General features: G+C 39.8%; 1 protein-coding gene across 1 annotated transcript in view; it reads left to right on the top strand.

Moving 5' to 3' along the window:
- Positions 1-16,817, top strand: part of fbrsl1 (fibrosin-like 1) — a 342,013-nt gene that overhangs the window by 302,124 nt on the left and 23,072 nt on the right. The window contains 1 exon segment of the mRNA XM_048188682.1: positions 1,886-1,934. Coding sequence (XP_048044639.1) covers positions 1,886-1,934 — 49 coding nt within the window.

The raw sequence follows: 16,817 nt of genomic DNA, 5'->3' as shown, positions 1-16,817 counted from the left end.
GTCTTTGCTTTGTTTTCTTTCTCTCTTTCTCTCTGTCCTTTCTCTTTTCCTGCTCATTTTGATCGCTCTGTCCTTTAATCACCGCTCGGGCCCCCTGCATCGTAAGAGTGCAAAGAATTTGTTATGAGTGACCTTTGACCTCTGGCCTGTAGGGACACAGTTTAAAGCCTGCTCGGTAGAACATCTCACTGGCAAAAAAATACAAACAGTGAAATGCAGCCGCCATAAATTTCTTTTTCCTTTTTTTATGTTCTGGCAGTTCCTTTCTTGCTTTAAGCTCTCATAAGAATACCTTTCATAGACGGATCATTGTATTGAAAGTTTCTTTTCAACATTAAAGGCGTGAGCCGAACGAACGTTAATGACAGTCTTTGCCCAAACCCGAGGCTTATACATATGCTACGGGCCCAGTTTCATCTGAACCTCTTTTCTTTCATGTAATCCTACGGGGGTGTGAGCTAAAGTGTTCCAGCTTTCAGACACAGAGAGCTTGTGTAGTGAAAAATCCCGCTTGCTGAAAAATTAGTCCCCTGACGTTGTGAATTATGGGGCTGAAATAGAGCTCTTTATTAATGTAGTCCAGGACTCACGTCAGCGGAGGTCTCAGAAATTATGCCACGTCGTGGGTCTGGTCTCACAGGAGGTTTTGCATATTAGACTGAGTACACATTATAAAGAACACATTATTAATGGAGCTAGAAACTTGGCCTACACAAGGTTCAAATAGACAAACTGTGGTCCATTTTTATCAAAACGTGCTGCAGAATCTGAAAATACTATGTGTACAGTGTAATGCCTATAAAAATGAGCTACAGTGACGTTTTCAAATTAAATGTTTTCTTCTGCTTTTTTTTTTTTTACCATATCATATATGGTTGCCAAATATATGATAATAGACATAATATACAGGATAGGGTTGGGTCAGGATGGACAACTAGTTATCCAAGTCAGCTTGTGAGGTTGTTGTTGTTGTTGTTGTTGTTGTTGTTGTTGTTGTTGTTGTTAAGTCTTTTTAATATTTTTATATTCATTTAAAAAAAAAAAATTCTTCATTTAGCACTGATGAATTTTGAAACTTTTAACATACACTGTAAGCAGCTACTTGATTTTGAAAAGATGTATTTTTGCACATTCCTTGATCTCATCTTTTTATGCATTGTTTTGCATTTAACTCTGCTGTAAAAAAAAAGATGGATGGATGGATGGATGGATCGACAGATCAGAAGAAAGCACATATTTAAATATATGACTACTCTCTCTTGCTAAGTTTAATCCATAGTGTGCTCTATTCTAAGAAAACGCTGGAATGTGTGTGCTGGCATTCTTTACCACCCCTGTGTATAGTGTGTGAAGAATTTAAGAGTTCTTTCTTCGTTAAGAGCCCCACGTCCTGTCTGTCAATGACTGTGTGTTTTGGTAAGAGCATGGCATGTTTTCTTTTTCTTGCTGCTTGCCAGAAACTACACGCTCTGCTACATGGAGGGGAAGGAAAAGCACACTCATGTTTAGTCTACATAGCACTTAAGTCACTTTGTAGGGAGATTACTTTTTTCCTATTGTAGTCTGCGGGTAGGATTTGTGATGTCACCATCCATCAGTGATCTTTTGTTAAATCATTAAGAGCAGGGATGTGGAAAATTGCGCAAGTTGGCTCCAGTTAAACATTTGCACTTTTTTAATTGTCTGTTGGCTTTTTATTGGTTCTTCCTGTTTTTTTTTTTTCCTCATCTTTTGCTCTATTCTTTATCTGTTGGTAGACATCTTTAGGGTGTTTTGTTGCCAATGTTGTTGCCTTCCCCCAAAAAAAATGTGAGGATGAGAACAGTTGTTTAAAAAGAAACCTTACTTAAACGGGGTCTAATTGTGTTTCACTTCTGTTTTTCAGGCATCTGATGTAGGATCAGAGAAGCTTTTCTCGCCTACTGCACCTAAAGGTAAGAGCGTATTGTGGGTTTCACATGTCATTTTTCTTGCATTGGATGTAGATCTAGACATGATTACGCTTGATTTGACCTTTTACCCCATTCATAAACTGGTTTTGAAAACGAAGTACACTTCAGGGTTGTCAATTAATATTCAAGATACTTCCATTGTGCATATTGCACTGTAGTAAAACTCACACAAATAAACCCTTGTTTCACTTATTTTCCATTCTAGGAAGCTCTGTTCCCATTTCAGGCCAAAGTTCAGATAGTCTAGGTTATTGGTGTTGAAGTTAATATTTTTCCCCCCAAAGCCTGACAATATGCGATATGTTCCCTCAGGCAACTCTGAGCTCACTTTCAGAGCCATACATCATTCACAGGAGTAACGTTACTCTTGCCGAAATAGTGCATTGTGTTTTTCTAATTTTTTCATGATTGTTAGAGTTAGGAGGGTTTTTAACCTTGGGAGCCAAAGAGATACCCATCTTTTCAGGTTCCCCTCAAATGCCATGTATGTTAGGGTGCACACATATAGAAGTACATAGTGCTAAATGTGGTAGCAGTTAGTCCTGGGCTGTCAGACTCATCAGAAGTAATTCCTCGATATAACAGACAGCAAATCTCAGATGCCTTGTAATCCTGCTAAAAGCCTGTTAAAATCCTATGAGACTGTTAAATGATGAGATGGTGCTTATTTGTTTCCTTGTATTTTCCACTCATTTTCAATTGGCTGCTGATAGAGGTTTCTTTCTAATGTGTATTTGAGCTACTTTTTACTGTTTCCGGCAGTAGTTAAAGTTTAGCTGCGAGCAGTGGGAAGTCGGCACTTAAAGTTTTTTTTTAAGTTGGTTCACATCCAGGTTTTGTAGGGGAACTAAGTTGTGAAACGAATTCTGTTTGTTGCACAGTGCGGAGGAGATGTCGAGTTTAATGCCACACTTATGATGCCCGGCATGAGTCTTTTGGAAAGCTTTTGCCCCCCACTCTCTAAAAACAGCGAAAAGAGGAAGTGAGAGGAGACAAGTCGAGCTCAGAGGAAGAGCAGAACTTGTGACTACTGTCGGGGTCCACATTAAAGTCTTTTTTTTTTTTTTTACGTGTTCCAGACATGTTCCATGTAACTATAGGAAAAGACTTGTGCAACAGCTGAAATGTTTAAAAGTAGATCAGAGCACATGGCCTGAGAACTTCTGATGTCAACAGAAGAACTTGTTGATGTTGTTGTTGTTGTTGTTGTTGTTGCTGATGTTGATGTTGATGTTGATGTTGATGTTGATGTTGATGTTGATGTTGATGATGATGATGTTCTAATCTGTTACGGTTGATGGCGAGACAAACTGCATCTTCCTTAATATCCTGCTAATGTGTGTCAAGCAAACCCTCTCCCAGGGATCACAGGGATGATACAGAGAAAGTGGTAAGAAGTGCCAGCAAGTGGGAATGTGGATTAAGTGATTTAGGACTGCAGGAAATAAATATTATCGTACTAGCAATTTGATGCCCAGACTGTAGAGATTACAGATCTTGCAGGGGTGCATAACCTTTGAAATCCATGATATTTGACGATAGTTCAATTTCTGATGTCATAATTCAGATTCAGATTTTGTAACTGTTGATATCCATTAAGTTTCATAAAAGTTCCAGTGTGGATTTCTTAACTTTTAAGGTTCTAGAAGTCGCATAATACTTTGAATTTGGACTTCATAGGCTTTGATATCCAGGAAGTTTCATGATAGTTTAAGTTGTCTTGGTAACTTTTATATCCAGTGGTATCACAGCAGTTCCAGTTTGGCCTCTTTTAGGTATTACCTGGAAAACTTTGGCTCTCTGCTCCTGGGCTGTATTACAGATACCTATCTTAATTCTTGACTTTGGTAAAACTTCTATTTCTTAGGTGAAATGAATTGAAATCATGGTTGGTGTTGAGTTTATTTTTTGAATTTCCTGTATGTCACATGGCCTTTCACTCGCTTTTGCAGTTGCCATAATCGCTCAATAGCTTCCAAAAGCACTTGGCAAGGAATGTATAGTATCATTACCCTTGTTCTCCTGTTGTCGTTGTTGAATGTGGGTTGTCCAGACTTTGTTCCATGGAATGCACCATTCCTCCAGGCTGTTATTCTAGATTTTGGGGGTATAGGAGCATATGTGTCCCATTACAGTATGTCCGCCGAGACCAATCTAAAGCTCGCTCAGCTCTGATCCCCAAATTGGTCTGCCCTGGAGAACTTCTGGCAGACTGATCACTCGCTTGGCTCACGTCTTGCGTTGGAGAATTGCATTACAGGGAAATACCTCGGCATGCATGTGGTGCAGCTTGCACAAATATGCATGTGTCTTTGTTTCTGTAAACAGCTTTCATGCACGCTGGTGCTTGATTTGATTGATTTTGTGCCCTCAGTCAAGTACTGCGGTGACATACAAGTTTCGTATCAGCTTAACAGCTGTTTAGTTTTACTGTAATCTGTGCTTACATAATTACCATGATCGCTGTGCTTTTCGTAACTTTTTAAGAGGCTTGCTCTCCATCGAGCAGTGCCAGGTTTTTCTTGCCCTGAATGAAGGCATAGTGAATTTATGCTCATAACTCATATACTTATATTAGTTAATCTGTTCTATTGTTGTAGCTATTGTTCGTAGTACTGTCTACTGTTCATTATGCCTATCGATTGATCATCCTCTCTATCGTTAGTTCCATCCATCCACATATAAAATATAGCTGTTTTACATTCATTGTTTACTCTGTGCAAAGTACAGCTAATGCAGAGCTATATAAGGTGATTGTTGGACCTAGAACAGTGTGCAGCATCTGCCAGCAGCACAATAAGGTTAGAGGCTCTAAGCATAGTTGGGAGGGGGGGTTGCTCTCTTTCTCTTCATTTTACCCATCAGTGAAGCGGTGACGCACCCATTTTGTGTGTGAGGTCTGTCAGGCAAACCTGGGGCATGTTGGGATAGCGAAGGAAGATTGTGGTGAAAAGCCATTTGTGAAGTGGATTTCTGGTTTGCTAATCCTGATTAATTTTGACCCGTTGTGCTCATTTTAAACAGCGTATTACTGTACGCGAGAAGCACCGCCAGCTTCGGGCCAAACTGAGAGCTTAGCGGCTTTGGAAGGCTTAACAGCAGATGGCATTTTAAGCCGGACTTAATAAATTGTTTCCATTAAACTTACCGGCCCACACATAGTGGATTAAGACTAAAGAACAAAGAAAGAAAGAGAGTGAGAAAGCAACAAAAGGAGGGGGGTAACAGCCATTGCCACAACCGCACAAGATCAAATTGATAACGCACCGGTTTTCGCCGTTAATCCACCGTTGCAAAAATCTATCTGCTTACCAGCCCATGAAAACAAATTGACCCAACTAATTTATTATGAATAATATTTACAGTCCATAGCATTATCATAACGTATGTAATTCCGGATTAAGAGCCACGTCTGGCCGTCACACGTTATACTCTGTTTTTCTTGATAGCATTTGGCCGAATCAATTCCGCAGAGGATGGATGCTACTTCCCCCGCCCTGCCTCCCCTCCACCGCCGTCCCCAGGGAGCCGCAGGGTCGTTCTCTAAGCACTCATTATATGCTACACGGCTCAGGGTCTCCGTGTCGAATCGCTAATCAAGCACTCTGTCTGCAGGCCCACGATTCAATAGCCGTTGAGTGGCCTTTGTTCCTACCCGCTATTTGCTGCATGTCAATAAAAGTCTGCTCCCTGCTCCGCCTCAGCGGAGGAGCCCCCCTTCGCACACGCCCTCCCCTCAGTCCTTCAGAATATAAAATGCACTCGCTTCTCTCCCCTCCTGCTTGGGTGAAAAAATAGAGGGAGGGAAAAATGAGCGGAGGCCAGCAGGGGTCAAAGGATTTGGGGGGAAGCGGTGGAGAATGAGAGTGTGTTTGTATGCGGCTCTTCTCCTCTACTGAGGTTAATGCTGATGTATTGCTAACCTTAGCGCTGCAGTGTTTGTGGCCTCTTGCCCATTAAATAATGAATAGAAGTTGACCTCTTGACCAGCTAATCAGCTTTGCAGCTGTTGGATCATGGAGGCACAGAGATCGAGGAGTCACAGTCAGGGATGGACCAGCGTACGGACTTGGGATATTTCAAGATTAGCAGCTAATATTAAACCCACCAGTCATTGCTGAGGTTAATGTTGCACGTACAGGTGGAATTGGATTTGTATTTGTTTAATAAAGCCTGTCCAGCTGTTATTGTGTGTAAATGTTCCACAGCTGTTTTGTCCGAGCTCTTTTTGTGGTGTGGCTAGTCATTTGGCCAAGCTTGTCATTTGATATCAATAAACATAGAATGCTGTTGTGCTTGCTGTTGCTGTTGTTTGGGTGATTGGTCATGCTTGTTTTCTGTTCTGCACCTTTTTGCTCATGGTTTACACACATATTGCCATTTATTCAAAGTCTGGCCCATATTGCAACTTATTCTGGCTAGTTAGACAGGAAGAGATCCAACTGTTTTGACCAATATGTAAAGCATGTAAATTACTTTGAAGAAACACCCACGCTCTGAAGCTTTTTGTATATATATTCAGTTGAATTGTTTTAGACAAGGAAAATTTCTCTGAGAGTCGGAATGTTTCATAAATGTCGTTTGGTCCCACTTGGCTCTGAAACAGAACTGCTACTTCAGCTCAAATAGCAGAATGGCATTCATATCTCTTTATTATTTCCAACTTTTATTATTCTTCCCCACCATCTCAGAACATATGACCATTTGTTGTGGTAGCTGGCTTGTGTGTGTGTGTGTGTGTGTGTGTGTGTGTGTGTGTGTGTGTGTGTGTGTGTGTGTGTTTTCCTTTCATTTCTGGAAAGCGAGTGTTATGAATGTTCCTCTTTATTGATAGCGCTAACCCTGTTTGTGTAGTTCTGCCTGTCAGGAAGATGAAAATAAATAGCAGGAGCGTGGAGGAGATAAAACATGTGTTTAATTATTAATTGAGCCATTACTGACAGAGATTGCCTTTTTGATAAAAGGCAGGAAGCTGCTTCAGGGGTAGAAAAAGCAATTACTAAAGCTATCTTCCTCTTCCTCTCCGCCCGTCGTTTTGCTCTGCGCACACAGAAAAACATACCCTGTCGACTAACCTATTCCATAAATTATTTTAATTTCCTTTCAATATTTATGATGTTTTAAATTATGATTCTGTTGTCATGTTCTATTTAAATGGAGAGGCACTAGAGCCATGCTATACTACAGTGGCTGTAACTATTATCTTAACTGGCTGGAGTTGTTTTTCTTAACGCGTTTCAGAAAATAATATTACATCTCAACGTGTTCGTTTCCCTTTTCATTTCATTCCAATTTGGTCGAATGATCGCACATGGTGTATTGATTTTGTTGACGTCTGGCCATTTGCTGAAATGCTATCAGTTGCTGTGCATTTAAGCTGACTGTGCATGGGGTATTGATATTGCTGTAGCTTTCATTTGCAGAGATTTGTTGGACAGTTTTCTGAGCCATAATTTATGAGACATAACATAACCTTTCAAATACTTGACTTTGCGGAAATTGAATATTGTCCAGAGGCTTTACCAAATGGGCATAATACTTTACCATATTTTTTTATTTATATATATATATATATATATATATATATATATAGTAAAGTATTATGCCCATCATAGTATTTGTTGTATTTCCTTCAGTTTACACTTATTTAGCTCATTAAATTATTTCATTACAGTAATAACAATCCCCATTGGAAATAACCGTTTTTTGTGTGTGTGTGTGTGTTTGAAAAATGTGTTAAAATAATGCACATAAATGTTAGCACAGATCTTTAGTGGACATGTTTTCACAAGATTTACAAATTGTTACCCAAGTCGTTAAATAATAACATTTGATGCGTGTGATGATCCATAGAAAGCTGAGGAAAGACTTCATCCACCATAAGGGAAGCCATTGTTCCATAGTTGGGCAGGTTTAAAGTAAGCGTCTTTCACCTCTCAGTAAGCTTTCCCAGAGCTACCGGTCTAAGCCTGTTAAAACCATCCTTACTCTGTGCCATGGCCGCCCTGGGACCAGACGGGGATGGAGCAGCGCTCTTGAGATGATCTAGCAGCCCTACAGCGAGGAAAGCTGCTTGTAAAGTTGAGGTCAGGCCTTCTCAGGAGTCTGCCTGCATTTGCACAGGGTAATTTTAGCACTCGTGGGCCAGCTAATGACCGGTTTCTTTCAAGAGTTGATTGCTGGAGCTCGTTTAACTATCCCCAGTGTGATCACTCCCGCTAGGGCTGGGATAACCATCAGTCTAGCTGCAGGGTAGCTGCATTTTTTTTAGCCAGAGAGAGTATGTTTTTTATCAGGATGGCTAGAATAGGCAGTGAATATCAAATATGTACGCTTGGCTCTTTATCGCCCGTTTGAAGGAGATGCCAGGATGAGATTTTTAGCATTTTGTTTCATTGTGTCCTGCTTTTGAAGTCAATGCTATTTGCAGAGGACGTTGTTATCCTAGCTCGCAAAGCCAGATGGTTGTTGCTTGTGGCCAAACATGAATCTTGGATAATGTTCAGTCACTGGCAGAGACGAATTGCTAGACTGGATGGATATTGCAAACACGCTTGTAATGGATTCGACATTTCGGGAACCGGTTCAGAAGGATCTTATAAAGACCGGAATTCTGTGGCCGAGCACAGGAAGGAGGTTAAATGAACAGAATTCCATGACCAGGAACAATATGAAAGCGCTTCCATGCTTGTTGTAATTCAAAGGACTTAGGCGCGCTTTAACGTGGTTGCGGTATGTCGTGCTACAAAGTAGTATTTATGTTTTTATTTGCTCTTTATCAATGCTATACATATTCAGTGTTCAAGATATAAGTCACACTGCCATGGCAAGTTCAAACACATGCTTCTGTACGTTTAAGTTACTCCGCAGATGCGTTTTTCCATCTGCATTCATCATGCTGAAGTTTTGCAGCTCAGAGACGGTTTGTGAGGTTAAGCTAATTAGCCCTGAAATCAGCACATGGTAGAAAACCGCAGAGGGACGCTCTTCAGCGAGAGACGTTGCGCAGAGATCCCGTATTTTATGTTCAGACGGTCATTAATCGTTTCGGGCTACGCTAAGGCGCAAATACCACTGTGTGAGGCTCTCGTCGCTGAAAAGGGAAGGAAAGAAAAAAAAATTGAAATCCCAATCTGTGTGGTCTTCTATTAATCAAACAGGCATCTGTTCCCCCTTGTGCTGAGCACAGGATAGGCCTCTTAACAACCTTCCTCTCCAGTGGCCCCATTCAGACCCAGAGTGGCTGTTATTTTAGCACCGTGCTGGAGAGCAGCGAAAGAGTGGGACGCTGAACCCCGCTGATGTGTTGCCTCGCTGGGGAGAGACCGGATAAGAGGATCCCAGGAGTGGATCTCGACTATGAAGAGCCATTTAGAGGTAGACCTTGCTGCCTTTCCTAGGTGTGAGGGGGCATGGAGGGCCACAATGGCAATAGATGTGGAAAGGATGAGCAGGTACCAAACAAGTCCTGCTTTTTGTGCGCTACAGCCAGTGGAGTTCATGTGAAGTTTGTGATGTCATCTTAAAGTTGAAGTTTAACCCACACAGTCCCAGCCTCAGACGTCACGTCCACAGACACATCTGATGCATATGGAACACTTAACTGGAAACACTTCAGAATTTTCAAAGTCATCATCTGGTTGGTTGAATTCTACAGGATGTCTGGGTGTCGCATTCTTTAACGGTCCGCTTGGAAACAAATGCCGTGATGCCAAACCTCATGTTTACAGCTGTGACAATGAGCACTTACCAGGATCAACTAAACGCTGGGTTTTCAAAAGTATGTGAAGTTCACTGCTCCATTGTTACAGTAAACTTACACAACGTTCTTGAATGAATAATTTATTAGATGCATACTGATCTGTTATTGTAGGGACATCGATTTTATATTTTCACACCCCTAAGCTTGATGCAGAACAAAACAAACTGTGATTGGTTGCGTTACATGTCAGTCAAACGTCGTCTTGGGTGGTCCTTGGCCAATGAAAGCTGCAATAGAGTCCAGACCTTCTGCCGTCAGTCTGAAGGTCTAGCTCCGTGAGACTAACCCACACATGACTTACATATAGTTTTCTTATAGTTGCACACACATGACCTCTAATATATGAAGCATGTTTTCCAGGGTTTGAATTAATTTGGAATTGGAATTAAAATTGGAATTTGAATCGGAATGACAGGAAGAAGAATTTGAATACATTTAACGCAAGCAATGCATTCTGGAAAATTAAGTGTCCTCCCACCTGGGTCCATAAAAGTCTTTAAAAGTTTTTTTTTTTTTTTTTTTGTATTATAATGAAATACATAAAATAAAATGGTTTAGTTTTAATTTTAATTCTTAATTACATTCAAATTTGAATTGAAAATGTGTATCCTGTTTTTTAACCTGAATTCAGGAATTTAATTGGAATTTAAAAGTAAATCTCAAATCAATTCTGAATGGTGCACAACCCTTATGTTTACATGAACTCCTTTCTATTCGTACATGCATGTTCCTTGTTCGATTGGACACCCTGAATGTTATTTTCCCCCATGAATCCAAGATATCTGCGATAAATACATTCAGCTCAGCTGTGAACCCCTGTAGGTTTGATAAGGGTGTGTTTTGGAGGTCTTCTCTTATGATTGCAAGTAAATTGAAAGCATGTCACAGAAGACAGTTTTGGTGAATATCTACATGGGCAGCTGTGGTGCTTTATCATTTACCCGAGGCTATGGATTTTCCTTTACTAACCACCTGAATTTAGACCTGGAGCAGTGAGAACATTAGTATGGCCCAAAGGTTCTTCAGCAAGAATGAACCACCTGGGTCTCTCTTTTTAAAGAAGCTTTAAAATGTTTCTCTTCTAGGAGGCTTCTAGCTGGCCTATTTGCACTCAGACACTTTTCTAGGAAACATAGATGGACCTCTACTTGAAAGGTTGCTTTGAGTATAGTCATGGACAGGAATCTTTGAAAAGCTACACCTCATGCATTAAACCTAAACATTAAGCAAGCCCTTGTACTCATGTTCACCTCTTTTAGTTGACAACCATTTATGTGCTTTGTGTGCCCCATGCTTCCAAGAAGCTGGATTCTAGATGCATGCATTTGTTTTCAAGTGTAAAGCTTATAAATGTTTTGTTTTGTTTTGTTTTGTTTTGTTTTGTTATTAGAAAGAATTTGCACTTAGGGTCCAAAATTAACACTGCCAAGCACTATACAAAAAGTTGACATTGGCAAGTAAATAAAACCCTCTGATAAATCTAAATACTGTATATTAATAAAATGTATGTAAAAATATATATGTAAAAATGTGAATATGGTGACCGTAATAAGGCAGTATGTTGTTTCTTCTACATTATGGGGACATTTTTTGGTCCCCATGAAGAAAACAGTTTATAAATCTTATATAATTAAGCTTATATTATACTAAGTGAAAAATGTGTAAGTCCTGTGTATGTGTGTAACAGGAAATTAGAGGAGACATGCATGTTTGAGCGGGTCCCCCTGAGTGGTGCTCGAGGTCAGGACAGAGGGCCTGTCTCCATTAGTTTTACTGGCATGCCTCCAAAACCTTCTTTGCCCCTTCATACTGCCTTTATTACTTCCCTCCCCACTGTACTGCTTAAAGTCTATACAGATGGGTTAAAGTCTAGCCTCATACAGTTTGAACATCATAAACCCTGGTCAGAGAAGATGCCATATTTAATTTGATTCAAACGAACAAGGTTGAAGTACAATACCTTCTGTATGTCATACTGATGTGTCTGAAACGTATATTGTCACATAAACATCCAGTAAAAATGTGATGAATTTCAGATTCAGACTGATAACTTGCAAGTCTTTTGGGACAATTTATTTTAAAAAAAAACTGCCTCAAAAGAGTGAATCAGACTATACTGGTCATGCTTTGTTTTTTGTTTTTTTCTCTATGATACTCTTGCAAATGTCTGCAAGATGTTTGATCAACAACACTGTCATATTCATATTTTACCTCCATAAATCTGCTTACATTGCTTCTATTGAGCTTTAAAAAACTGACAGTCATCATATACCTCTCCCCATTGTGTTTGGTCCTGTTCTTGAATGATTTAGGGCGCCTAAAAGTAGTGTGTGTTTGCTAACCTGATATTTCCCTGGAACCTTATCCCATGTCTTTATCCCAGTGTCAAACCCACATGAGGAGTCCCATCAGAGTTGAACAAGAGGGTCTCAGAGCTGTAATTTAGCCCCTGACTGCATGAAAGGACACGCTTGGCTATTGTAAACACTCCGATGTCGCCTCTTAAACAGTGTCATACAGAAGTGATGAATTTCTGAACAGGACCCTAGATCCTCTCAAATAACGGTGTTTCGGGCTTTCTTTTTTGGTCTGTTAAATACAGAAGCTTTTTGCTAGATGCTAGCCCTCAGACTACCTGAAAAATAAGACTTGAAGGATATAGATTGAAAGATATGATTGTGGAGTGACAATGAATGTTTTGTTTGGGGTTATTTCCCCCTTCAGCAAAATGAAAAGAGTTTTTCCAGTGCCTTCTGCGGTGCTGGCGGAAATATATCTCTTCACCTGTGATGCAATCTCAATTTCATCCAGTGTGTTGTTCAGGTGTTGCAATTTCTGAAGGCATTCACAGAAACAACAGAATAATACATGCCCTGTATGGTCTTTAATGAGACGGAATGCTCTTCAAGCATCTGTGAAGGATTTCAGTGAAAAGGAGCCATGTTTTATGCGGAAAACGCCCAGGAATTGTGGTAAACAGTCCATACAATGAGATCTTTATCAGGGTCTGAGTCTGATCAAAACCGTTGGTCTGACTGTTACTTGACCCGTGTTCATGTCATGTCCTTTCTTTAATAAGTTTTTGTCCATAAAGTCACACTATGAAAGATACAATCAGCCCTGCTTAAAGGCGATTATCCAGTTTAATTTGCCATGAAGATGTCGAGATATTCTTCGCCTTGAGATGGCTGAATTATTTTATAATAAAGTCACAAGGCGAGTCATTAGGGAACAAAAAAAAGATCATAAGACATTTGAAAAACATGCATGCGGTCGTCCACATGTGCCCCTTCTTGTGAGGTGTGTGCACGGGCATGCACGCTAACCAAGCAAAGCAGTTTCCGTCCAATGCTCATTTTTTGACTGGAAGCGGTTAAGTGAAAAAGCACTTGAGGGAACATTATCCGAATGAAAATATTGACAATATGCCTTTACACCACCTTGCCACTATGGCCACAATGTCAAAACAACAAGTCAGGTGTGATGGGTCGAAGGCAGCCCGTCAAATGTGATTGTTCCTTCGAGTTCACCGTGGTAGGAAAGCCAGTTCCAGGTACATAAAGAGAGGGGCATGAAGGCACAAGAGCTCTTTCAGACCCATGTTATGCTACTTGGGCCGTTGAATGATTCCCATTCATCCGTTTCCCCTTCCACTGAAAAGTAATCAGTTACTCGCTGAAAGATGATATTATATGCACCTAATGTCATACAGGTCTGAAGCAGGTTCATGCCTGATAGCATTGTTAGTGAACACCTTTATTTGTGCTCTCCCATGGCAAAATGCTCACTACCACAAATGGCTTTCGCCCATGTTGTTTGGCCTGTTTTTTTCCTTTTCATTCGCTTTTCTCCTCCTGTTTCACCTCCTGCTTTTCTCTGCGGCCTGTAAATCAGGAGAAAAGCAGCTGGCAGTGCTAATAGAGGATGCTCTCCTGCAGGGTAACAAAGAGGTATTGTTAGGTTTGTAAGGGCATTATGCAGCTAAATAAAGCTGACATGCTGAGGTGGAATTATTGCCCATGCTGAGCCTGGCGCTGCCCTGTGAAGCGAGGCTGAGAGTCGGCTGGAAAGAAACCAGAGCCGGAGAAACCAAGAGAGAATGGGTTGCCATTCCAGAATGTTCTGTAATGATGGCTGTTCTTATAGTCAGAGTCATCAGTTCTTGTGCTCTTCTCACAACTTGAATGGCACTTAAAGACCCCCTGTGGTGAAAATCGAGTTTTTGATGTTGTTTATATGTCTGTGTGGTGTTTTTAATATACTTTAAGACAAACCATGTGCGAATTCATCAGTCAACACCATTGCTGAGTATTTTCTCTTTTAAACTGCAGTGTACTAAACACAGTCTCAATACATTTAAGCCGCCCCTTTCTCCTACCATCACAAACTTGTAACCCATCCTATCAACTGAGTGGCGAATGGGAACATGGTTTGTGTAACATTAGCAACACATTATTAGCTGTTTGATAACATAGTCAAGCCAAAGGCTAATCATATCAATTACTGTTTTGTGTTGACTTTTATTCAAATTCTGAATGGATTATAGATTATAAAGTTCCGTTATGATCAAAGTTGTCTATATTGCACAATAAATCTCTTATTTAGATTGTGTTTACACTTTGTCAATGATAGGATTCGCATGCATGCAGAACTCATCATTGAAAAAAAAAAAACTCTGGCGTTTTGACCAGTGAGTGGATTCTGACTAAATTAAACTCTTCTGATTGGTCACTGCGTTCAAGAGATCAAAAAACATGTCTGTGATTGGCTACGTAGCTTACAGCTGTAAAAACATATGATAAACAGAAACATTTGACGTTCTCCAAATCTTCAATTTTTCAATATGATATTACTACAGTATGAACTAAGGGCGTAGTTCTGGGCCTGTCTGTATAATTCACTCTTCTTCTTCTGAGTCAGTTTCTGGTTCAAACAAATATAGCCAAATCAAACCAATATTTCCACTTGCCATTGTGTACCATTTACAACAGTTGACCAAGTTGATCAGGTAGTCCGAAGAATAGCATATTTGTAAATTAACATTAACTTAGATTAATAAATGATTAAATGTTTATTGTTAGTTCATGATACCCAATGCATTAAGCAATGTTAATAATTCCTTATTGTAAAGATATACAGAAAATTGCTTAATTTTAAATGAACACTTACTTTACACAATATTTACTCTATTATTAACTAAAAATATTTGACAACAGAAAAGTGTACTATCCTTTAACAAAGGCAAAATGACTTCTTCAGTTAATCTGTCAATTTCAATAAACTCAAAATGGCCAAAATAACTATCTAATATATTACTAGTCCAAACCCTATATTGAGGTTAATCTAATAAGAGCCAAAGTCATCGTCTGACTTCTTCAGCTGAAAGACTTAATATGTGGCCATTTATGGGTGGTTCTAATTATTTTGGCTTTTACTCCAAATGTCAAAGGCCAGGGAATCGAAATTTGTCTGTTGTGTTGGCCTGCATACGACTGAGTCTCTGCTGATTCCAACACCCTTCTGAGCCGTAAGACGAATCTTTATTAGAGCAGACAGCCATTGTCTGCAGTCATCTAGATAATTGCAGCGCTGGGTCCTCTTCTCTAATCAATCCAGACAGCTGCCGCCGTGCCTGCTGCGTTTGCCAACCGTGCAGCTCAAGCTAATTAATGAAATGATGAGCCGTTTGGGCACAACGTGGTACCACACAAACAATCTGGGACGTTTGGAAATGGCCAGCCCACATCAGAGGCACAGATAGATTAGTGAAGAGCTTGTATTTTTATCACCGTCGTAAAAATGAATGTTTCAGAAGTGCTGCATACTGTGAAAGTAGTAGAATTTTTGTCATCCAGAAATGAAAATTCTAGTCTTATTTACTCACCTTCATGTTGTTCTAAACCAGTATGACTTACTTTCTTCTGCAGAGCACAAAGGAGAAAATATGAAGACATGCTCTTTTTCAACTATAATAAACAAGAACTGGCACTTCAGAAAGGGATGCAAAGCAGTTCAGGTTGTTGTTCATTGATAATCTTCCTCAAACGTAACCTAATAAAGTATATCTTTATCTTCATTGTCCACCGAGGTGGAAAATTGTCTTTGGCTCACCAGCACATAAAATAGCTATACAAGTAGTGTTAAAAACAACAAAAACAGAAAAAAAACCCCAGACAAATTCACATTTTTATAAAAATTACAATTCATGCCGCTGTCATTTAATTTATCAAATACTTGTGGAATTGAGAATTTTGATAGCATTTGAAATGAATACAGTTTGAATCATGAATTAATAATTTAGACTTATTTAGTGAATCGATTCATTTATCTAAAAAAGTATTTGGTCACAAATCACTAGTTCTCCCATGAGTGTGTTAAGGAGCGCTAGTTGACAAGATTTTCAATAAATGACCGTTTTGAGATTGTTCACGCAAATCTATTGTATGGTTTCAGAAGCGCATGAGTCATGTGGACTACTTTTATACTTTTATGGTGCTTTTATGTCCTTTATGAAGCTTGAAATCTGCTTAAATTCATTGCAGCTGCATTGAAAAGAGTGACCAGCACAGTCTTCAGAGTTTCTCATTTTGAGTTCATTCAGGTTTAGAACGACATGAGTATAAATGATGACAGAATTTTCATCTGTGGGTAAACTATTTCTTTAACATTAAATAGTCTAGTTTCTAATACCAAAATGTCATTTTTGATAATTAATGAAACTCAATACAAAGAAGTTAATAATTTTTCTTACGCATTTTGCCCCTCAGTCTTCATTCTGTCCGTCAGTAATCACGCATGGCATGAAACAGGATGGCATATGCCGTCTAAGCCATATGGGCACAGTGTGAGTCTGTTCCCAGCATGGGGAAACAGTGGTTCATAGAGGGCACGGAAAGCTTCCAGATCTCTGAAATGAACAGTAGGCGCTCACAGATTTTCTGTGTGGCTTCACCAGCCAACATGTTGCAGCTTAACACCCGGAGTGCTCTGGTACCGCCTTGCCCTGTCCCGAACAGAGATGGAAATAGAGGACCAATGTCTTCGCACCAGCTGTCATTGGCCCTTAAAATGTCTTGAAACACACAGGCTGTTTTTGCATGTCT

Source organism: Megalobrama amblycephala, linkage group LG4 (genome assembly GCF_018812025.1).
Source record: "Megalobrama amblycephala isolate DHTTF-2021 linkage group LG4, ASM1881202v1, whole genome shotgun sequence".
Lineage (NCBI taxonomy): Eukaryota > Metazoa > Chordata > Actinopteri > Cypriniformes > Xenocyprididae > Megalobrama > Megalobrama amblycephala.
The sequence above is the reverse complement of the archived record's forward strand: the minus strand, read 5'-3'. Positions and strand labels throughout refer to the sequence as shown.